We start from the raw sequence: 25,314 nt of genomic DNA, 5'->3' as shown, positions 1-25,314 counted from the left end.
CTAATGCAAAAATTTTCCATGTTAATTTGCTATAGTGAAGACAGTCCTAAAAAAATACTCCTTGCTCTCTCACTTTTAACCCATTTACACTTTTTACTTGGAAAACCTCTTCTTAAGGTAAAGGAGTCGTTATTCCCCCCCTTCCTGTGAGGTTTTTTTGTTTAAAGTGTTTTTTGGGATGTTTCTATGCTGCTTATAAATTAGCAGGTATAAATCCTTTGTGGTCATGACTGCCTTTGTTTTACTTTTTGTGTGGACCTTGTCCAGCACGATGAAGTCTGTCTTCTACAAAAATATGAATTCTAAATAATAGTGGTGAGTATAAGTATATTGTCAGCTTCATCTTTTATTAATCTCTTTGAAGCCCCTGATTTCTGTCTTTTCTGTGGTTTGGAAGATACTGGGCTTCTTTTTCTTTTTCCTTCTTTTTCTGAAGTAAATGATTAAGTTTACTGAAGTAGTAAAATGCCAACTAGGTCAAACTGGTGTAAATGAGAACTAGATTGTATTTTGACTTTATAGTTCAAACTGTGAAGCCTCAAGTTCTTTGGTTCGTTGATGAAACTGTTATCACCAAGGTGTGCCCTGATTTTTATTTCTTTTCAAGCTTTTTTTTGTGCTACTGTGCAGTGGCGTTTTTTTACATAAAGCACAGGTTTTATTAAGACTGGTCTTACACAATCAGAGCCATGACTTTAAAGATTCCTGCAGATTAGTACCATTTAGCTTTAAAGGTAATTTGTTTTTATGTGCATTGTTGAATGCAACTTCTGTCATGTTTCATATGGATAACTTGTGTGGGCTGCTAACGATTTTTTTTGTTTTTTAAATGGGTCCGTAACAGCATTTGCTCTTGTAACCTAGTGATGTCGGGGCTCTTGGAAGCGCTGATCTTTATGTCCAAAGCTTGAGTATCTGAAGTCTGATGTTGTAAATAAGTATTTTACCTAGCTATTAATAGTTGATTCACTTATTTATACCTGCGTAGAGCCCAGGCAGCATCATTTAGGCAGGACAGAAAAGTCTTCAGTAATTCAGCTTACTACCAGTTTCTGTGTTCTTTTCGTAGTAATTTAACAGCGTGTTCCCCCAAGTTGACAGAGTTCTGTAGTGTATTTTCAGGGAATCAAGATCTAAACAATTCATTCCTTAAACTTAAAGTCTCCCCCTTAAAAAACTTAAATTGGAGTAGTTTTAAAGCATGACCCAACACAAATGTTTCAATAGTAGTACTGATGCTTGAGGAAAGAATGTGAGTCACCTGACATTTCTTGCACTGTTATTTAACATTTTTGTTTTTAAATGGCAGCGGATGAGTTGCATGTAAAAGCACTGCTTCTACTAGAGGAGTAGTGGTACCATAAAAACATTGGTCTCGTGAACAGCTCTGAAAAGTACAAAGCTCTGAAGACCTTTTCAGTCTTCTGGTTTCCCTGTCTGATTTCGATCAGAGATTCTCGCACCTGGCTAGCAGTGGAAAGGTGTTGTTACGAGGTAAGAGGTAGACATGAGATTGGTTTCCTCTGCTGACTGTCAGAAAGATTTCCACGTCTGTGAAAACTGGCGTGAGTTCCTTCTTTACTGATCTCATTAGGCAGGACAGTGTTGGGCTTGAAGCCTGAACAACTCTTTCACCCATCCTTGTGGTAGTGGTTTTGTGGCTGTCCGTCATGTTTGGTGTCTCTGAACTTGCATGGGAGAGGCTGAACCTGGGAGGTGTCAACTTGGCAGTTGTAATAAATCTGAGAACTTTATGGGAAGTCACTTTTTCAAAAAAACATGTGAATAGAGAGTCTTTCCTTTTTTTGGTTTATTCCAGTGAATGGGTCTCTGAAACTGTTAGATTTAAAATGCGGTGGAATAGTGCCCGTGCATTTAAACTGTGCAGCCAGCTCAGGAGCTGGCAATCTTATTTGTTGGGCCCACTGAGTTCTGTTATACAGCTGATTGTTGAATTTTATGTCTGTTGATTCAGCCGAGGTCAATAAATGTGAAAGTCATATTGGGTAGAATTTTTCCTGGTAACTCCCACGTTGTGATCTGGAAGAGCTACAACAAAAGATGTTCTACAAAAGCATTTAGAACAGTCAAGGGATCACCTGAGTTTTGACATGCTTAATATTCAAGCTAATAGGTATGTCACAAGATTAAAAACTAGTATTGGGGCGTTGAGTCAGTAGGGGTGTAAATATTTTGGTAGAGATGTGTGAGATGCATGGATTTCTTTTTTCCTGACAATTGGACGTTTTTTGATTGGTGTACTGTGGGGCAGTTTCTTGGGGTATTAGAACTCTTGTAGAGAATTCTACATTTTTGTACTTGGTATCAGCTGCAACCCTGTTTCACTAACTGTAAATGAATATCGTTTAAATTGAGACTTCTGTATTGACTGTACCTTTTTGTTGAGGACGATGTCACCAGAACGGCAGTGGATGTTCATGTTGCCCGACCGTGGGGTTAGAGTCAGGAGCCGAGGATGGGGAGGTTGCCCGCCCAGAGAGGAGAGAGGCCAGCCTGTCCAGTTAGGACCTCAGGCTGACAAAAGTAGGCTACCAGGTTGTGGTGTTAGGCAGCCGGGTGTTTAGATGGGCTGATACAATATGTAACACTGAATGTGTTGTGAAAGTGTGTGTTGTTTTTTTTGTTGTTGTTGTTTATGGGGTGTTTTTTAAGCTTTCCATTAATGGTCTTCATTAATACCTCACCACGTGCTAAACAAAGTAAATTTGGTTGCCTCGATCATAATTGTCTTGATCAGCCACAGGTAATTATTTCTATGTTTGCTAGCCATGGTGGGGACTAAATTGAGGGTTGCAAACTTAACAGAAATGCACTCTTCCTACAGATGTTTTGGTTGTAACACTTGCATTCCACTCTGTACACAATAAAGGCTTCCCCAAGGTTAACTGTGGAACTGGCTATATCTGCCACTTGACCATAGCTTGTCTGGGCAAGTTCCTGTCTTCCACAAACCTGTGTTTTTCCTCACAGGGTATTGGGGGAAATGGTAGTGATCTTGGCAACTGATGGTTTTGTTACTGATACTGATCAATGAGGAAGCTGTAACTTCAAATATTATTAAATGCTTAGAAACTGGTTTGGAAACATCCCTTTCAAAAACAAAACACTCTTGATTTTAGTGTTAAACTGGAAATATTTACTTCCCTCTGTGGAAATATTACATAACATTCTGTTACTTAAACAAATCTTAGCCTGCTGTATGATGGATTGTGGATTTTGTGAGGAATTGTGCTTTGTTCCCTGGGCTGCTGTCTGTCTTTGGTTAAAATCTGACTGTCGCTGTGAAAAAGCAGAGTTGGAAGCTCAGCTTAGTGCGCTGTTTCCCTCAGAACTTTTGCTGAATTTCAACAGTTGAAATTTTACCAGAACTTCTGTTGTCAAAGCTAGAAGGTGAACTGCCTTCTACTGAAGTTGTTAAACCCGTGCAGAACTCAGTAAGCAATGTAGTTGTGCAACTGGAGAAAGTGGACTCATTTCACTTTTTCCAAACAATAGGAACTACATATGTTCTTGAGGAGTGAGCTTTTGTTGAGTAATTTTTGTAATATAGGTATAACTGTTCCATGCATAAAACTTCTGAAGTAAGGCACAGGGCTTTTTTAATGTTCCAGATTTTTTAAATCTAATTCCGCATCTCTCTTATTTTTTTTTTTATGATTGTTCTGCCAAACGTGTTTGCTTATTTATTTATTTTAAAGCTGTTACTGTATGAAAGTCCCCTACAGATGTTGTAACTTGGGGTTCATTTCCTGTATCAGGAAACAGTAAAATGATCATCTACAAGTAAGGTTAAAATAAATGTCTTTAGAATTTATTTTTTCCAAAACTTGCTGCTAAAATTATGTTACTTTATGTATTTTTAAATGATTCTTTTCAAACGAGCCGTATTCTACAGATCTGCATATAAAAGGTGTAAGTTACTGAAGGAAGAGATGAAGAAGGAAAGGGAAATAGCTATCATAATTCTCTGTCCGGGCAGTCTTCAGAAAGAGTATTGAAATGTGACCTTCCTTTTTTAGTGCCCCCTCTGTCTGTGCTTCCATAAACCAAATATATCTGCAGGGAGAAAAACTTTCCATAGAGTGAAATGGGGCTAGTAGAGTGCATTGTGGAGTACTGTGCCTAGTTAATTAAAATGCTGTGCTTCCAGCAGCTTCTTGCCTTTTCAGTGTTTCCTGGTTTTCCTATTCCTTACCTAGGTAATTTTCCTTTCTAATTTTTTCCTCACTTTGTGTCTTGTTTTCATCTTTCTCTTCTCTAGCTTCTTTGATTCCCTTCAACGCTGGAGTGTGTTTACTCTAAGTTTTAAATCCAGTGGGGTTTAAAAGGCAAGTATGCCTTTGGGTGCTGGCTTATTCTGATGACAGCTCCAGTTTTGGGAGTGCAGCACCTGTCCTGTGCCTGAGGCAGTGCTCGAGGTGCCGCTTGCCAAGAAGCTCAGGGTGTGCTGAGGAGCAGGTACGGCACTGGGTGAGCCGGCAGTCTATTTAATACTGGGAATGGAGAGTTCAGTTCTGATGCAGCATTGAAGTTGGTAGATTTTTTGCGACTTTGCATGCTCCTTTACTCTCTCTCCACACTTTGTTACAATGAAGGGAACTAATTTCACGAAGTTTGGTTGATATTTTGGGATTCTTGGAAAATTCCTTTCATAGTAGTATTGAGAAAGTTTGCAGTATTGAAAATGGCATAAATTTATGTGCTTTATTTTTGCTGCTTGCAGTTTGATTAATAGTATTCACCTCTTCTTAGCATCACTACATTGTTAAGGCATTTGTAATGATAAATAAACTATCGTAGCTATTTTTGCTGGTTTAGAAAGTATACTTTTAAGTGCAATAATAAAGCTGAGTATTGCTAAGAAAGTATTTCCAAGAAAGAAATAGCTAACTGTGTAAATCGGACCTTTTCAACCCGTGAGTAGGTTTTCATTAAGAAGAAATACCCAGTTGTTTATTGGTCTGTGGTAGATCTGTGCTCTAAAATTTTACTGTGCCGGTATAATGCCATTTTACTTGTAGCAGTCTCCAGTAGCATAGATTTCATATTGCAAGCTGTCAAATGTTAGCAAAAAGAACCAAAGCCTTTGCTGCGGAACTGTATGGGACCTGCTTGAAATTTTGAAAATAACTCGCAGTACTTGCTCTTTCAAGTGGCAGGTGAGCTTATTTGGGAGAAATTAAAGCTAGCAGCACGTGCTACAACATGTTTTTCCAGATACTGTCCTTCTATGCATACGTAATGGCAGTAGTGGATAATATTACTCAAATCTTTTTTTATAAATTTGAGTTTGGTGTAGGAGGAAAAAGCCATTTTCTTCTAAGGCAGATATATCTTTAAGCATCAAGCATGCATCTTGCAAAATCTAAAGCATACGTCTTGCAAAATATAAACAGTGCGATGATTTCTCTTAACACAAATATTTTGACAACAGTTTTAACTTGTTTTAGCATTCAGAATTGCCAGTAGTACTTTGTGATAGCAGTCTACTTATTTTTTTTAATGTGTGGAAATCCGTAAATGAAGTCTTTTGCCCTTTGCCCTACAGCTTGTTGCCAGTTATTTTACATGAAGTCATTCTGTCAACATCTGCCTAGTCTTTTATTTTATCGTTTCCCATAGTAGAAAAAGCAAAGCAGCAAAGCAAGTGCTTCTGTTTTAGCTCATGGATGATGCCTGTTTTATTGGGAAAGTTGTGCTGTTGCTGAGTGGTTAATATCTGAAAAACTAAGGCACGTTTGTACATGGCAATTACTACTGAAAGGAGAAAACTTGTAGTTAGAATTGTGCTATCACCTGTTCCCCAGAACACACCGTTGCAGTTTTACGCTTGTAAGAGCTGTATTGTTTAAATTGAATTCAGTTACAAAATGTCAGGAAACTTTCTGCTATGTGAAAAGGATAAAATAACTTACAAATAGGACGTTATTGGTGGGGAGAAGCTGGAAGATAATATGCAGCAGATTTTCAACCATATTTTTGTTACAGTTTTAGAATAGTCTGTAGAGCTTGTCATAGTAACGAAGTATTCATCAAAAATATTCCAAGAAATTAGATTAAATAACATACTAGAGAAAAATTATTTCATTAATCATCCTTGATACTGTTTTTTGTATTATGTCTTCCTGATCCTTTTTGGCTTTCCTCATCCCTCCCCCCAAAGCACTTACAATTGCATTGTTCTGTGTGTTCTCTTCTCTTCTTGCTCCTACTTCATATTTCTTTACCTTTGCCAACATTATTTTGATTTTTTTTTCCCCCCTCATGATTCCTCTTCAGTCTGAAGGCTTCCTTTTCTGGGGCCCATATGCTGTGCCATGGGGCAGCGTGATGACAGTAGTCTGCCTATTACGAGTTTCTTTGCTTTACAAGCTTTTGAATCAAATGCTGGAACTCTGAGAAGCCTTGCTTTATCACAGCTTTGGAAAACTGGAGTTGGTTATCTGCAGGTTTAGAAAGATATTATCTTTGTCATACTTAATTGGTATTTAGAAATCTGTCTTTGCCAAGAGATTTAAAAATGTAATCATCCAAATATTTCTGGAAAACAGACCAAAAGCTGTTGGTTTTGATTATACTGGTATTTATTTCCTGATCCAAACTGCCAGAAACAACGTTTAGCTATTAGAAATAGTGTGCCAGAGTTTCAGATATGTGGATGAAGGGATAATTCTCCACATTTAATTCTGCCAGATTGAATGTATTGATTTTGTTGGTGTTCAGAAATCCACAAGTGAAAGAAACATATAACGTAGGACTTACAGGGGACTTTATGTCTACATATCTTTCTCCTAGAACCTAGCAGATCCAGATGTATACAGGAGAAGTAATTATAAAAATATGAGATCAATTTCCTTTGAACTAAATATAAATGTTAAATTTTTGTCTGTTTCCTTATATAAAATCTCTTAATGAGAAGAATCAGAAGTTGCTCATAATTTGTTTCCAAAGGAGAGTTTCGGGAATGCCAATAGGCTAGAGAAACGCAAATCTAAAAGATGATGGGATTTATGCTTTTTGCTTTAGGTATTGATGTTATCACTACTGAGTTTTCTTAAAGTGTGCTTTTGTTATCTTCCTTGTGAAGAGCAATAACGTATTGTTTACATCAATACTTCATTACATTGGTGACTGCATTACTTCAAGCCGCTTACATTTACTGTGTTTGTGTAAGTACCACTTATGAGCTGGTTCTTTACTTGATTATTTATTTGGCTCTATTTATTAAGAAGCTGTATGTTAAATGATGTTTTTAAATGGAATGGGAAGGCATCAAGATATTCAAGTAGCTAATATTTACATAATCATTTTAACTATTTGTTATATATGTAGGTACCTATTTGTAGTGTTTAAATACCTTTTACCTCTTGTGAGGTAACTCAGAAGATGGCCAACTCTAAGCTGTTACTTGATGATAATGGGTTTATAAAACTTCTGTTTGTAGCTTATTATTTATGTTTACATACAATATAGAACTGTCTTCAAATCAGTAGTTGATCAACATGCATTCAGCTGTTTTTGTATTGTCCAAATACAATACAAATGTCTGGGGCCAGACTCTTCTCCGTGGTGCCCAGCGACAGGACAAGAGGCAACGGGCAGAAACTGAAACCCAGGAAGTTCCATCTGAACATGAAGAAAAACTTCTTGACTGTGAGGGTGACAGAGCACTGGACCAGGTTGCCCAGAGAGGTAGTGGAGTCTCCTTCCCTGGAGATATTCAAAACCTGCCTGGATGCGATCCTGGGCAATGCGCTCTAGAGGCCCCTGCTTGAGCAGGGGGGTTGGACTTGATGATCTCCAGAGGTCCTTTCCAACTTCAACCATTCTGTGATTCTGTGATTATATTGATTAACTATGGTAGTTAAATTGTCTAGAGTTCTAAGTCCACCTTCTGGATCACAGAAAATTTAAGGACCAGTTAAAAAAAAAAAAGGGGGGGGGATTGTTTGGAGAGGGAGGGTAGTGTTGGAGACTCGCTGTGATTTGCTGTTGTGTGCTTTAAAGTTTTATGGCTCATGTTGCATCCCTTGGGAGGATAAAGTGCAAGGAGCATGAACAAACCCATAAAATTACAAAGGGTTTATAGTATATAATTAATACGGAACTTTCTGTGAACTTTATAATAGTTGTACTTAATTTCATGTGAGTTTTTGTTTCACTAATAAATATTTCTTGAAGATTGCTAATGGAACTTAGTCATATTTTCATATTGAATCATAACAAGATAACATTGTAGACTGCTTTATTTTAGTTTATAATTTCCTTATTGTAGTTATCCAAAGTGGCTGCTCATGCCTTGGGAATCTTTTCTGAACTGTGGCCAGGTTTACACTAAAAAAAACCCCTGTCAATACAGCTTTACTGGCAAATCCTCCTTGTGTAAGTGCAGCTTTGCTTACAAAAGCACTTTTTATTGACACTAGAAGGGTTTGCAGATCACAATGTCATAAGTCACACCCGTAGCAAAAATATACTAGCAAAAAAAGTTTTGAGTACAAATTTGCCTGGATTTGCGCAGTAAGCTCAAATAAGCATTGTGAAATTGCAACTTTTTTTTTTTTTAACTACAGAGGAAAATTTAGTTCTAAACGTAAAATACTCCCTCTGGAATGTACTGGTGCTCCGTGCGTCAGGCATGAATACCAAATAGTATTGATTCGTATTTTGCTAACTTTATCAGAAGACTGTATGGTAGATGAGTGGGTAAATCAGGTTGACTAGAAATGAGATTTGTGTTCCATGCCAAAGAACAACCACTCCTTTCTGCTCTATCTCCCTAAAAATTTGCGTATGTTGATTAAAAGGATTGAGTTTATTTGTCAGGAACATGAGCAGCAAAACAATATTTCAGTTGGAGGATTTTGAATTCTTGGTTGCTGGTCTGTACATAATGATACCAGATTCTGTGCGATGCTTTGAGATCTACTGATGCCACTTTATGAAGAAGGAAATTGAATCATGGGAATGGAGGTCCAGGAGAGACCAAGGTCATCCACGAACCCTGGTGCTGCAGCTAGGACGACAATCTTCATCTTTTGTACTTAGCTTTGACTGTTAATCTGCATAGTTTTCTTCCACTGTGGAATATGGACATGTCACAAATAGTGGGTTAGTGTTGCTCCTGACACAAAATAAAAGAAGAAAATAGAATAGGTAGTAGGTATGCATTTGTATATGACACTCTCACATTTTATCAGAAGTATGTCTGAGCAAGTAGAACCATGCAGTGGCACATCTTTATGTTCAAAGTCCAAGGCATAAAGCATGTGATAGAGGGGCATACGAGAACCGTTTTCAGAGTTTGGATTGTCATGAGTGATTCCACAACACTGAATAAAGAAACAAGTTTGAAAGCAAGTGTGTATGGTGTCACTTCAGAGTGACACGCTTTCTTGTTTGATCTGCATAGCTACTTGGCCAACTTTGTTGTTCTGAAAGGTAAAATCTGTTTTAGAGATCATTGAATTTAGCATTCGCTTAATGTGACATGGTTATTGTATGTCATCCTGGCTGTACAGCTAGAGGATTCGTTAATGAAAAGCCTGAGTGATCGAGGAAGGCGACAATTACCGTTTTCTACGTTGGGTATGTTTTGGAACGAAGACGTGTCATTAGTAAATGCAGAAAAGCGAAGCATTAAACATATATTTTTGCTTTATTGTGAGAGTAGGCCACAAGATACAGTCATATTACCAGATGATGAAAAATACCTTCCATTGCTGTAGTAATACAAAAATTCGAGATACTAACAATATGAGTTAGAAGGTTTAAAGTCAGCAGGTTCTGATAGCTTGTACCAAAACATTTTTAAGGGATCTATCCTCAGGCACTTTCTGGATTATTAATACTGATAATTGATGGCAGTGAAAGAAAGTTAATAAAATGAGCTGAATAATTATAGGTCTGCCAGCCTTGCAAAATAGTGGAATGAATGATAGAGGACTTGACTGATATGGAGGTAAAGGAAAGTAATACAATTAATATCAATTAAAATGTGCCTATGGAAATAAGCTGATGAGATGTAACTTGGGATGTAGTTTGGCTGATAAAAGTAGTAATGTCTAATGTAAAATACTTTGTTTCTTAATGAAGTGAATGTAGTGCAATGCAATGTTTTGAATGAGAAATGAAAACGATACAAAATGAACATAGTAAATGTTAAGTAGATGGCAGTTAAATTGGATGACCAATCTCAGGATATGAGTTACTGAGTGACTGTGACCATGGTAGGGCCCTGGAAAGCTTAATTCCCAACCCCCATGTGAATTGCTATTTTAATGGATAGCATTGTGTCGTTAAGTACATATTTGTGAAGCTTTTGATGGGCTAAAAAAGTGAGTAATGGGAAATAGTGAAGATGATGGTCACATATGCAGAATATTCCCCCCCCCCCCCCCAGTAAAAGTCATACAGAGTAGCCTGCTTCTGTCGCATGGTCCGATATTCAGTGTCAAACTAGAAATACTCGAATAGCATAAAAACAATTGAACTTTCTTCTTTCTTCCTGCTTTTTTATGAGTTAACAAAGATTGATACTGTCCAACTGCTTGTTTACAATGGGAAAAGTACAAAGCTAGGGTTAAATCTTGTACTCAAATTCTTCCTCTAAAAGAGGTGTCAAACCTTCTGTGTGTATTGGGCATAAATTGCAGGTTTTCAGTAGTGGGGGGCTGCGGGGGTGACCTGCAGGATGGGAGGAGGCCATCAACTGCCCTGTGCCAGTCACAGCTGGGTCCAGCTGCCTCTGCAGTGCATGAAAATAACGCACTGCGCGGCAAAACTTCAACCAGTCAAGTGCTTATTTGTTTTCCTTAATACCCAAATCACTAATTAAGAGTTTGTTAGTTGGCAGTAGATTAAACTAAGTAAAATTTCTAAGTTGAGACCTTTTTGTTCATGATACACTGCTACTCTGAAGATCAGCATGTATAGACTTTGATGATGTTTTAGCTGAGTAGCAAAAGAAGGCTGTCTACAGTCATGTAAAGTATTCTTTAAATTTAAAAAATTTTGAAGATTTGAAAAAGGAGAGAGGAACTATTTTATTCTTGTGTAAGCAGCCCTGATGTTGTCGCAGTGGGGCTTAACTTCTGTGCCCTGTGGGTCATTCACATCACTCAGCTCAGTTGCCCAGCAGCTGTTTGTTCACAGGATGGGCTTTCTACCAGTGTCCTATGACGGCCTTAAGCAGAGCGAGTTGGGGGAGTGTGTGTGCCTGGACTGGAATGAGGAGATGGGCTTTGACAGCTTGGCTTTTGTCTCTTGGCAACCCTGAAACAGCTCGTTTGGAGCTGCTAAACCCTTCCTGCTTGATTTTTGGCAACCCTATTGATTTAGACTAATGTAGTCATACAGTAAACTTCCCAATAGCTCACTGATATATGCAGTAGTCATAGAGCAGCTCACGTTTATCATGCACATCACTGCTTATCTCGTAAACTCATTGCTGTGTTTGCATGAGTAGTTGATTTAACAGCATGGATTTTGTTGAACTTGACACATCCAAGAGTATAATCAAGCTTTTAAAATATTAGGGATGTTTAGCTACTAGTTTGCACTCTTATTCAGCTTTCTTAAATGATTGAAGCCCAGATTCCCTTTTGTTTGATATGGGTCATTGCAAATTTCTGTGTAATACCTAATTACAAAGGAGTTCTAACATGACGCTGGCATCTGTTTTATGACCTAAAATATATAGATATGTGAAAGAAAAAAGCTACTATCATTTTTTCTGTGCATTTCCAAATGTGAAATTACTAGAAGTTAACTTTGTAAGGTACATAAATAAGATGAAAAGAGTCTATACATGACATACTGGGCTGCAGAAGTGTGAGAATAGTGGGAGAAAGCAGGGGTGGGAGACCTGAGATAGAGACCCCATAAAACTTTTGCATAGTATTCCCTAGCTTGTGCAGCACGGAGGCTTTATCCTGCTGATCTGTTTCCTTTTCTGTGGGAACTGATTTGGTCTGTAAACATGCACAGTTCAGAATGCACTTATTCTTTAGGCGCTGTTAGAGCGGCAATAGAAAAACATAATGATATTAATGCTTATGGGACCTCTACTAGGCTACTGTCACTGGAGCTTCAGGTTTTTTGTTTTGTCTTTAAGGGAAATCAATGCACTGTCTACTTTTTTTAGCAACAGAAAATAATATTTTATTCTTCAGTATTTCTGCTTTTGACATATCTGGGTACAACTAGGTAGGAGGATTTATATTACTCTTACCACATTTCCGTTCTGAGGAACTATATGCCCTTTCTAAGCTGGCATGGAAAGAAAAGTAACCTGTTTTTAATCAGATACGGTGCATTTCAGAGTTTTAAATAGCTGCATAGGCACCTAATAAGACCTTGAGTTTTATTTTTGCTGCAGCTTGTCAAAACTGAGGCAGGTACTAGAGCTCAGTGCTTATTTATCTGCAAATCCCGTCTAGTGCAAACTGAAGTTATGCCTTTTCTAGAAGATCACCCCCATGTGGCCGCAACTTCTATAACACTTTGTTACTATTGCTTGTAAAATTTGTCACTAAGGAAACTAATAAGCTAATATAGACGGTATTACAGGCATATGTATGTATGTTTTGAAATTAAACCTTTTCCTTAGAAATAAAGAGAAAGTCATGTTCTTACTTGCTGTGACAAATTATCTGCTCTTAACAAGTGAACCAGTGGATTTCCAAGTGTTGTATAAATAGAATCCCCAAATAGAAACCACTTTGTCTACTTTATATATACCTCATGTGTATTCTCTTCTTTCCAGATGATCATGGGAACAGCAATGGCAGTCATGTAAAAATCTTTTTACCGAAGAAGCTGCTTGAATGTCTACCAAAATGTTCAAGTCTACCGAAAGAGAGGCATCGCTGGAACACTAATGAGGTAGTTAAATCTTTTATTTGTTCTTAATCATACCAGTTTTCTTGTGCTTACAGATTATTTTTCTTCTTTGGAAACATGCCACATAAATGACAGAATGTGAATGCACTTGCTCTGAAACCTGTTGTTTGAATAATTAGATCATATAAAATGTTGAAAACAAGCATTAAACTGGACTTATTTTAAAAAGACAAACGTGGAAGTTGAGTAATCATGTGGGAGAATTTTATTGCTTGGGTGTATGTCGCTTGTCTCAAAGCCTCAAATTTTGTATTGTCTTATTAATGTGTTTCCAAATTGTTGGAAATTAATAAAAGATGTTTTGGTACTGTGTTAAAATGTTATCTTACTATTGAAAATGTGTAAAGATAGCCTTCCAGACCAGAAAGCAAGACCTGTTTTGAGAATAGGGTTTTGAGAACTGACTAGCTTATCCCTGTGTGAGAAGTTATGTTAAGGACAGACACGGCGTATTGGGTGTTTTATCCTGGAAACCAGTTATTTTGAATGTGTGTGTTTGCAAATCTGCTATTGACCTGATCATTGTTTGCACTGAAATGAAATAGAAATATTTAAAATTCAGATATTTGGTGGTACAATGTGAAATGGAAGAATAATCTAAATATATCCAAGAGAAGATCCTCTGCATTTGTTCCTTTTAGATAGTAAAGTTACACTTCAGTAGCCACCATGTAGTTTTAAGTAGCATTGTTCTAATGATACCTTTGTCATATTTGCAGGAATCACTTAATAGAAGCAATTAACTCTGGACAAGTTATTTTAATATTGTAGTTAGTATCTGCCTGTTGCAAGCTAACTGTTCTCTAAGTGTGTTAACAAAAACTGTACTAACCAGTTTTAAAGATTGCAAGTGGCTACCGGAGCACAGAATCAAGTATCAGTTCATGTATAATTTGTCAGAACTGGAACACTTCATTCCTCCCCTTTTTTCCTCCTCTTTTGTCTGAAAGTTAAATTCAAGCATCTGTTTTAACGTGCAGAATTTTATGACAGAAAGAATAGAATCTTTTGAGAAGTTGCTGGCATTTGCTATTTGTGTAGATGTTTTTGTCTTGGGTCATTTGAATTGAAATGTAAGTTCAAAAAATGTAGGCTGCAATTTACTTTATTCTGTGACAGCATTTATAGTAATGAGACTAGTTCATGGACTAATAGCAATTCCAGTGACTCTAAAAGATGATGTTTCGATGAAGACAGTTAAGGAAAAAGCTCTGAACACAGATTTAAGAGCGTGATGCTCCTTTTTCAGTGTTTGAAATAGCTTGATGATTTTGGTCACTTTTTTCTAGTGTTTCTGTTGTCCTAGGTTTATACTTTTGTGTATACATTTACACAAACAGTTTGTAAGCTTTTCTTTTTAAACAATAGTGTGCATGTGTGTAGCCTTCCAAAGTACAGAACGTGGCAAATCTAATCATGTCACTGAAAATGTTACTTAATAAGCATGATAAACTGGAAAGCATAGGTGCCTTTAAGGTGTATTAGGCTAGCAGAAAAGTTTGGGAATGTAGCCTTACCACTGACATAAGTGTGTCACCTTGCTCGAAAGTGGGCAAAGTTAAAGTTTTTAATAGTGCTTGTCAGCATATTTTTGCTGTGAATTTGTCTCATATTCCTCAAATCTAGATTTATGGTTTGCTAATCATCTTGAATAATCATCTGGTAAGGTTTCTTTAAAGCCCTCTGAGTTTTTGAATGTGAGGTTTGTCATTTTCTTTTGTATCCCTTACCTCTAAAATCTGTTACTATTCAGTGGGGGCAAGGAGCTGATTCTGTACTTAGACTAACACTGGTGTCATCTGTGTCTGCATATGCAGTGTTTTGGTTGCAATTTCCTTATTAAATCATTTAAAAAGGAGAGCTTTTGTTTGGGCCCGGGGTGTGGGTGAGGGTATGTGTGTGTGTGTTTTTGTTTTTTTTTTTTTTAAACTTCATTGGCTCGGAGCAAATAATAGAGGCTTTTGCTTAGATCAAGTCTCAAAGTTTGTTAATTACAGGGGTGGAAGGAACTTAGCTTACAATAACCCCCCCCTGCTCCACACACACACCTGAAAGCTTTGTAAATCTGTTCATTGTTATAAAACTTGAATTTTTCCTAGGATATAATTGAATAATGTTGGACTGCATTTTGGAGTTGCTCCTAAGGGAATGTGTTTCTCATCTGATTAAAGAGGTGTTCTGAATATGCTGTTGAAGGGATGAGTTTTAAAATGTGGAAGAAAAGCATGTTACCCTCCTGAATATTCGTAGACATCCAGTCCTGACACAGAGTTTTCTTGAGTGTGTGGGGAGCCGTGAAGCTTTGCAGTGCGATGGGGCTGTGAGAAGTGGTGTGGGAGGCCTCCCGAGGCGCTGCAAGGACTAGCTTGGATGGGAAGCTGAGGTCCTCGTAACCCAGTTGGAACCTGAATAATTAGACAAACTGTTAAGCGTTGCTTTCGTTGTTAGTTTTATATGGAAATATTTTAAGGAAATGTAAACGTGGCTTTTATTCACATTTAGGGTTTAAAAATTTGTAAAGGCTGGTAAGGCAGTATAAAGGCCTCGTATCACATGCTAATGTGGAGACTAGGGCTCTGCTGATAATTCCGTTGCATCTGCAAACGAGGTATTACCATTTAACGTAGAGGCCAAGGAGCAGTTGGGGTTTGTTCTTTCCTCTACCAATGCATCACCATGGGAACATAGGCAAGTAACTTTTTTTTTTGGAACACTTTCATCTGTACATTGAAGATAATGGTCATATGTTGCTCAGATTTGGGTAATTAGAATGGAGAAACAATATCCTTTGAGAACTGAGTAGGTTGTAGTTGACTTTTCACTTAGTGAAATAATGCAGTGAGCAGCGAGAGAAATGAAGCATTTAAAAACGCTCAGAACATGTTATTGAGATATTTGCTTTCAGTCAGATTATGCAGTTTTAACTAAAATGTTTGATAGAAATATATTTCCATTTCAAAATGTCATCTCTTCTTAAATCAAGTTTATGATGTTTTTATATTTTGCAGTGAAGGAAGTGTTCCTTGTAATTCAGTTTTTTATCAGAGATATAAAACCAGAGATTTAGCCAAGCCATTTAATTGTAGCTTTACGTTTTTTATTAAGACGCCTGTGAAACCGTGTTTGTTTATCTTACTCTTGGGAAAGATAGAGGAGGGATTTTCATGTGATTTCTCGGGTTAGGACAAGCTATTTAATTGCCAGAAAATTCTGCAAAATTGTTCGTGTGAGGGAGTTCCTTGCTCTTGGGTTTTTTTTTTTTTTTTTTTTTGTCAGTTGTTTTGGACCATTTTTAGTATTTGTGTAATAGAGATTTGGTTCTGGTTTTAGTGAGCTGACAGAGCAAAGACTTTCCATAAAGTGGTGTTTTTGCAGTTTCTATTTGGATGATAACAATTATTTTCTGTTACACTGTTCTTTAAATTCCTCCTATGTTTTGCTCTCTCACTCTGCCTATTTCCTTTTGCAGCTGTAGAGCTGCCAATACTTAAAAAGTTGGAGTGTTTTCAGTCTAAACTACATCAGCTCTGTGATCTCTCCAGAGCAATAGGAATATTTAATTTTGACTAATTGCCTGTTGCGCGTGTGGTCGTGGAGTGTAAAATATAGAGCGATATTACCAAATGCTGCTATTATGAATTTTCTTGCTTTCTGTTTCGCCTTTTAATTTCAAGCCCTTAACGAGTCTGAACTCCAGTGTACCAGCACTGGGAAGATGTTCTCTAGAGTATCGGTACCTGGGGGAGTTGCGCTTCCCAGTGAACAGAGATCATCTTGTCTTGGCAGGGTTCATAAGTTGACAGAAGCTGAGCTTACCTGCTGTTACTCAAAGAAGCATCAGTCTCTTCTAAAGCTTATAGCTAAAGCTGTCTTTGTAGCTACATGTACCCCCTATGGCTGTATTTACTTGCTTTCCTAGTGGTGGAAAATTCGCAGCTCTAAAAAAGATACCCTATTTGAACTTCTAATGCCTGTTTTTTGAACGTAGACTAACTTTAGCCATAGAGAGTATTTAGCCAATAAGAAAATAACTTTTTAAGAAAAATCTGTTAATCTCTCATATAGTCCAATTTTTATTTCCTTCCAGCATAGCAAAGAAATGCAATCATGTCTGGTTCATCATCACAGGTTTCAGGTATCTTCAAGAGTTTCCACAAGCCAAAAAATTGAAACGGTCATTATCATTTAGCTCTGACAGCAGTGCAGATCAGTTCAGTGTCATGTTGGCTAACAGTAATTCTGGCTGGCGTGATGCTGTGCAAAGCTATCTTCTGCAAGGACACAGGCAGACAGACTGGCTTATGGGCTGCTGTCTCTTTGATCGTTGGCGTTAGACCTCGTTGCGTAGGCTGCTCTAGGGTGGAAAGGCATGTTGTGCAGACTTCACAGAATCGTTTAGGTTGGAAGGGACCTCTGGAGATCATCTAGTCCAACCTCCCTGCTCGAGGAGGGTCCTCTAGAGCATATTGCCCAGGATCACATCCAGACTTGCAGTGTATCATCTGCTGAGAAACTTCAGTCAACTCTTAGCTCAGGCATGTAAAAACCCATTTAGAGATAATAAAGGTAGTATCTAGGAACGCGTTCTCTAGCTTCCCAAATCCAATGAATGACTGAGCATGCTGGAGGAATATGAGGGGGGAGGTCATGGTCAGGCTTGTGTGCTTTTCCTGAGCAGCATCTCCTGCTTTTGCTAACTTTCCATAAAGTGCAGCCCAGGCTGCTCTCATGTTTGTATTGTGTTGGTGGCTGAAACAAGTCACTTAAGATTTTTGTGAATAAAAGGAAGTAGCAAGCTAAAGACAAAATATCTGCTGAGTGCTGGAATAGCCAGAGCATCAGTAAAACCGAGAACACGTATGTGTTCGTTCGCATCTAGGCATGGCCTGCCTTTGCTTGCTACTGACTAGTTAAATATTTACCAGTTCTCATGCACTTCCATCATCTTGACCAACAAAAAAGCAAGAAAAAACGTAAAGCTTTTTTTTTCTTGAAGGCAGATTCCAACAGAAATAGTTGTACACAAATGTTAGAGGCGAATATGGAGTAAACTGTTCACATACTTGACTGATGTAGTCTAGTGCATGTAAGGACTTTTTCCTTACATGTGATTATGATTTAAGGCTGATCAGTGAAAGAGAAATTTCAGCAGAACAGAAGCACTTCATTATGGGTTTATTTTGTCAAATGAAAAATGAAATTCTGTGCTTTGCTAAATTTACAAAGCAGAAAATCTGCTGTTGGCTTTGCTTTTGCTGTTTCTCTGTCATGTTTACATAATTAGTAAATGATCTGAGCAGGCCCAGTGATTTCACAAAATTGAAAGATTGTCATTCTTGGCAATTTTGAACAAAAGCAGTAGTACCTGGTATGCTATTTTATGCTCTGATAGAGAAAGAGCCCTCAACTTCCTTTTATGAAAATCTGACTGACTTTTTCCTTCCCTTTTGCTAATGGTAGGGCTATTGTAACTGTATAATGATAAGTCTTCAAAAATGGCTGATCTTGCAGTTGTGTGCTTTTAACATATTGGAGTCCTGGGACCAAAGTGAGTCCTGTAAAGCACGGCTAATAGATGGAAATGTATTGTCTTGGATAATGTACCACCCTCCAGTTTCTATTTTGAGTGAACTTGAGTGAATTAAATTAGCTCTTCTGCATTTTTCTTCTCAATAATTAAATGTTATTTCATAGTAGTTTGGACGAATTATATACAAAGTTAAAAATATATGCTGATGGTATTTAAGTCAATTACTCTCTTGAGATAAAGTATGTATCAGAACACCTCTGAAAATTTTACAAATTTTGAAATATTTTCTGTCTAGCAACAAGTTTGAAATGGAACTGATCCCGTTTGTTTTGAGTATTGCCTTGCCTCACTGTGAATGCCTACCTATATAGGGATGTAATTGCATATAATTCTTCTAACGAAGAGCTTTTTGCAGATTTATTCAGGAAATGCATTTACTGTTTTATGAAACATGAATTGACAAAGCAGATGAGAACAATTCCTGGGTTAAAGAATGAAGTCTCCCAGCAAACCTTAAATGGCTATTTCAGATCAAAGATACCTAGTTTTTCTCTTTTTTTTTTCTCAGGGAAGCCTAATAATATTTTGTAAATGGAACAATGTGATTTTCCTAAAAAATTTTTTTGTTGTGTTGTGCATCAAATTTAGACTTTGGATCTCAGCGGTTGAGTATGACATTTTCTGTACTTGTAGTTGCTAATGGGTAAAGGAGAAATTTAAGGACCAGTGCTGAAGGTGCACTCAGATGACCGATTTTACTGATTTTAATGCATTTAAAGGGTAAAAATTAGGATGATTTACACGAGCAGTGTTTCACAATATTGGGCCAGTCATCTCCTTTTGCATTGATGTTACAAATGCTCAAAGAAATCCCTTTGAAGACTTGTCATTCAGCACCCTTATGTAAAATCGGGGTGTAATTTCTGAGTTGAGTTTACAATTACGGTCCTCATGTGCAGAGTTGTAAGAAGCTAGTAGATCTGCTTGACCTTTAATCATTCATTTTGCTAGCCTCTTTCTTTTAACAAGATAACTTTGAGTTAAAATAATAATTAGAGGATTTCTAGAAACTTCATCTTAAAATTGTGCATTTGAAATTTTCAGGTGTTCTTTCCTAACAAATAAGATGTCAAAATAAGTCACTGGTGTTCTGTGTGTTCCTGGTGGAAGTATGATGAGGAATTACCCTCTGCTGTGGAAACTCTTGTGGCCTCTTTGGTAGCTGCTTTGTGGAATAGTGTTGGCTACTGGTGAAATCTTGTTGCCGTTTCTCCAGCTGCTGGTCTGAGTGCTCTGCATCCTCGAAAGGGCTGTCAGTGCCAGTGAGAACACCAATTCACTAGTTCCCTCTTCTCAAAAACCATCATGATTTACATTGTATAGACTGCTTTCTGTTTGGTCATCTTGATATTCTCTTCTGCCTGACGGTTTTTGGTCAGCTTATAGACAGTTTAGGTTTTAAAAATTGAACTTCAGGCTCTTGAAGCCTGTGCCCCAGTGGTAGTCCAAGACCTCTTCTACTTCACCTGGCTAGGTCTGTCCTTGAGGGGTTTTTTGTAGTAGAGGAAACAGTGAAAACTGGCTTCCAGGCAGAAGGGATTTCCTGTTTTAAGACCATTTTAAGGATTTCCCTTGTTGGCAAAGGAGCCTAAAACCATTTTAACTGTTAAGGCTAATCTTTGTTAGGACTGAGGGGACAATAATGTCTTTACATGAAAGCATCTTTCAAAAAAAAAAAAAAAAAAAGGTAGTTGGGAGACCAGAAATAAACCTTTTAATATGGGGATAATAAAACTTCTAGAAATTGCAAGGATGAACAAATGACAGCTTCTCTAATAAACCAACTGTTTCTCCAGAGTATGCAGCCTGAGTAAGTGTTATTCCTTTTAATGATAATTTTTTGATTGTGTTCTGCGAATCTCTATTTATGGCATGCACCTCCATGAGGTAGCTGTGTGGTATCCTATGGCTAGCATACCATGCATCTGTTGGTTTTTTTTTTTTTTTAATTTTTGTTATTAGAAAGTATGCTATGGAGAACCAGTTGGTACTGAGGAGAGACTTTTGAGGAAGGCAGCATTAGAAATAATGGTGGAACGACAAAATCTTCATGATGTTGTTTCCATGTCTGACCATTGCCATACATATTCAGTCCGTAACATTTCTGTAAAATTCAAGGCTCTGACTCTTGACCTAGAGGTTCTCAAAGGTGTCTAATGTGCAGAATGCAGCCAGAGCCTTTGAAACGTACATGCCTTCCAGGAGGGGCATCCTCGCCTGGGGCTGTCCCGCATCCGCCGCCTGAGTGAGGGGACCTCACCTGACCCTCGCGAGCACCTCTTCTGAAAGCAGGCAGGTGACGGACTTCTTTATACTGCAGTGTTTTTGTTTTAATTTGAACTGCCCTGAACGGGCTGTCACAGTAATAGCTGAGCTGAGTAGACAAATACGGGAAACTGCAGTAGCAGCAGATTGAAGTACAGTTGTGGACAGGAGAGAACAGAACAGACTATGCTCTCCCTTGGAAAGAAGTACATCAAAGGCTGTTTAGAAAGCACACCGAGTCAGTGCTTTTACAGCAACTGGTGGAACGATGCTAAATTGCTAGGGAATGTCCCAGCTTAAGTGATAACTTCGGTAAATCATATTGAATTAAAGTGTATGTCGATCATAAAAACAGGCATAGGGCCTATGGAGTAAATCCATTTTCAAGCCATATTTGGAAAAGCATCAAAAGATAACCAAATACAGTAGATCTTGCCCTTTTTTTGCTGATCCATAAGAGCCGAGTTGTTTTATACCTGTAGTACAAATGGAACAAGAGCATGAAGAATTCCACCTGTGCTAGAGGTACAGTTCTCTTTGTGAGCAGCCGAATGTCTGCTTTTTGATTTTCTGTGGCTTTCTATCTGCTTTGGGCTATCTTGTATCTAGTAAGCTTGTAAGAATTAAAGGGAGCTTTCTCTGCAGTTATAACGTGTCCTTTACCTTTCTTTGTGTGGTTTCCCCAATTCCCAGTATATAATTAATTTCCTGTTACAGGCTTCTTTTACAGCAGTTGCACTTAATTTGGTGTCTCTTCTGTATCCAGCTCTTGCTATTTCGAGCAGTCTGTAGGTATTTAATATATTTGAGGTTTTCCTTGCTATGAAACAAAGTTGAAGCTTACCAACAACAGGGTCAAGATATTTCATGTTATAGGAAGCAGAGTGACAGAAGTACAAACGGGATGATGACGTTAGTCTTGCTTCTTTGGGGAAACGAGGCAAGAAAGAAAATGCACACCTCAAGTATGTTCTGTCCAGATGAGGAAAACAGAGCAGTGAAGTAAGCTCTTTTTTTTCCTCAACTGTAAATAGTTTCCTGATCATAGGATTTAGGTATGTTAGTCTAACATTCTTAAAAGCTAGGGCTCAGTGTAATTGTTGCCAGATTAAAATGAAAAAATTCTTGTAAAGATGGGAACTAACCTATAAAAGATGAATCCAGCACAAAATCTCAAAAAGCTAATACTTGTGACAGTCCCCAACTAGAAACTTGTACAAACACAAAGCTGATCAGTTGTCACATCTGTATTTAAATTTATTGATCAAACTCTGTTCTTCAGGTTTCCTTTTTGTTTGTTTTAAGATAGAGGTGAGGCAAAAGGGAGAGCATTAGTTTCTTTTAAAGTCTACTTATTCATTGCTTGCTCTAAGCTTTTCTTTTTCGGGATCTTTTCTTTCCATGTCATAAGATACTCTGGCAGTTATCTGTTTTAATGCTCAAGTATTTGAGAATTACACTGTAGCAGGAGAAAAATCAAATGTTAATTGAGAAAGAAAAACAAAAAAGATGTTATTGAGTTGACTTGGCTATAAAGAGTTCCAATTGATAAATGTTGAAAACAATGACAAGAATTTAGTTTTGGCTCCAGCATGTGGCAGTAGCTTTTTCAGGAGAGTTTGCCAGATATTACTGATGAATGGGTTATTAAAATATAGGACTTGACGAATTTTTCTTCAGCTGATTCTTAGCTAAGATACATGTAAAGCTGAAACGATGCAGAAAGATGTAATACTTTTTCTGGAAAAATTCACCAGCAGATTAAATCATGGCATTGCACTTCAACGCTGAATATATAGACTTTGTATCATTAGTGGTTTCTTTATTAAGAGAAAGTTTTGTGGGTTTTGCTTGTTTCTTTGCTTCAAATATAAAGCTATTTTGGTCCAGATGAAAGATTCCTGAACTTTAATGTTTTGAAAGGCAGAGAAAGAGGGAGACGGGAGGAAAGCTGAAAAAAAAAATAATGACCTGTGTGGGTGTCTTGCTTTTAAAGTTATTTGGTGTAAATAATACCATTTCTGCATAAATTTGGTAAGATAATTGACTCTATCTTACTTGAAAATGGGTACCAGAGATTTTTTTTAATAGCTTCTGTGTAATTGAAATTCTAGCAGGAGAGGACTTTGTCTCAGTAACTACATTTAAATTACTCTTTTATTATAGTGTTAAACTGATACATTATGATGTTAGTAGTTCAGTGTATGTATGTGTCAATAATTACAATATTTCCACAGTAACAACGAATAAAGCAAACTCTTGCAAATGAACATATACTTACCATGAAAACAGATGTTATAAAAGCTATACCAAAGCCCATTTGACAGTTACATGTTTCTAAATAATAATTTCCTTAAAGAATGTAACTTACCAGTAGCATAATCGTACTGCTTTTTTTGTGCGCCATACCTCGAGCACTGAGGTCGTGAGTTGGCTTACCAATGTGGGTTCTTTTTGTTATCTTGCGCTATAAAAGCATGTTTTGTTTGATAAGAAACCAATGCTTCAAGGATGTGCTTGCATGGAAAGACTTCCACAAGCTGTTTTAGAGAGAAATTAAAAGAAAATTAGCACTAAAAATAAAAGTAGATCTTCCTTGCCAAAGAATGGTTGTGATTGCAGAAGGTTCTGATATATCAAGCGTCTCGCACTTTACCGTATTTGGATTGGGAATAGTTTGTTTTCAAGAACTTTGATTTGATTCCATGAAAGGTATCAGTTGTACTTACTGTAGCTCCTTTGTTTTGCAGAGATCTTGATGCAGACGTCCTTTTGGATTTCTTTTTAATAATGTGTGACCCTTCACCTTTGATCCCTTGACCTGCATTACCTTGGTAATCATTTCATTTTTTTAATTTCATTTCATTTTTAATTTTGGTGTGCAAGCTGTAACATTTCATCTTTTTTTTTTTAGCTGTAGCATTCTTTGACCTCCCCAAATATAACTGTCTTTTCTCTGAAGATACGTAATGTTGGCTTCTTTCTGTATAGAAATCATTTCAGTTGTTAAAGAATATTAATAAAGTATGCAGTTCTCATTGGTGTTTTTTAAGTTCAACTATGTGTATTTTTCTTGTATAGTACGTTTTCTCAATACTTAATTTAACTTATTTTGATATTTCTGTACATCTTTGGTATTAATTTGCATTTCCCTACAGTTCTCTTGCCAGTAAAGCATATATACTGTTTACTGTTTTCTTTCTGCCCTGGTCATAATTCGATAGCTCAAAAAGTAGTCATAGGATCGTTTAAGATGTTCTTTTATAAATTTAAAAAAAAAAAAAACCTTCTACTGTTCTTGAGATTTCATTTCTTGTCCTGAAGATAGCGTTCCTTTTGGCTTAAATGCTAATGTAAAAACGAACGTAAATTGATCTTTGACCAAGATTTTCATTATTCTAAAAACTAATCTTTTATAAAAATGTCAGTTTTAAGCTGATGGTTGTGAGCAGCTATGAATGCTGTGAGATCTTAAGTCATGGATGTGCTTAAAGAAGGTGCATTATGTGTGCATATTAGAGTAAGACCTCAGAAGTTTAGTAGCTGATTCTTTCCATCTTTCTGTTGAAAAGATGCTGGCATATAAGACAACCTTACAGTAACTCTGAATTTCAGCTATGGTTTTTGGTCAGGTTCTGTTTTTATCTTGTAAATGATCATATGAAATCTCTACCAAGCATGGCCCACTGAAGCACAGAGTATTTTTTAAGTGTCTCATTATTTTATTCTCTAACACTTAATGCTGAAGTTTTAATTGCACACAGCTGAAGCTGCTAAATGAGCACTGAAATGAATTTAGATCTTCTCTGAGCCTTGTTGATGCTTATAAAAGTTTATATCTTTCATTAGAGCCACAAATTAAAAATAGGGTTGTAGTGAGCTGTTCATAGGAGATTTGAATATTTACAAGTTAGATCCTCCGACCTTGCCCAGCCACTGCCTATATCCATTCCTTTTTTGGAGACTTGAAGCACATCTGAAAATTCTTCTGCTGATACTTTTCCTAGAAAAATAGAGGCTGTGAAAATCATTGCCTGAGAAGCAGTATAATGACTTGAGCTGTCTATAAAGTGAAAATGGATCAAGTTTGCTTCTTTATGCAACAGTTCTGCTTTCTGTCCACATAATCACCTTCGTAAGGTATAATTCTTGTTTCTTCTCCCTGGAAGTGCTGCTGATCCAGTACAGCTGAGACTGAAATGTGTTATGTTATTTGTGAATCCTCAACAGGATTTGGGTGAATTGAGACCTAGTTAGTTTTACCTGTCAATAGTAGTAGGGTTTCACAGTCATTACTAGAAATCTGTTATGAATCATGATGTGAGAGCAGGGAAGCACCTTTATGATCACAGTTTATACTTGAGAAAATAATGTTTAGAAGACTAATCTTTTTACCTCTACAGTAAGATCATTGTTTTAAAGTTGATACAAAGCTAGTCCTTCATCTTGTTATTATTAAAAAATATTTTAAAAGTGAAAATAATATTCCACAGCTTCTGCTAACCGTTATTTCCTCAGTTTTGATGTTCATGCTT

At 37.2% G+C, this 25,314-nt stretch overlaps 1 protein-coding gene across 7 annotated transcripts in view; it reads left to right on the top strand.

Moving 5' to 3' along the window:
• CAMTA1 (calmodulin binding transcription activator 1) overlaps positions 1-25,314 on the top strand; it is a 483,528-nt gene that overhangs the window by 23,926 nt on the left and 434,288 nt on the right. For 6 of the 7 annotated variants that reach the window (XM_068916223.1, XM_068916222.1, XM_068916220.1 and 3 more), the window contains one exon: positions 12,788-12,906. In XM_068916223.1, coding sequence (XP_068772324.1) covers positions 12,788-12,906 — 119 coding nt within the window. Of the gene's footprint in view, positions 1-12,787; positions 12,907-23,527; positions 23,614-25,314 lie in introns of those variants that run through there. The other variant, XM_068916226.1, reaches the window with a different exon arrangement.

The sequence above is a fragment of the Struthio camelus genome, chromosome 21 (assembly GCF_040807025.1).
Source record: "Struthio camelus isolate bStrCam1 chromosome 21, bStrCam1.hap1, whole genome shotgun sequence".
NCBI lineage: Eukaryota > Metazoa > Chordata > Aves > Struthioniformes > Struthionidae > Struthio > Struthio camelus.
Note: the sequence above shows the minus strand (reverse complement) of the source record. Positions and strands in the feature narration are given on the sequence as shown.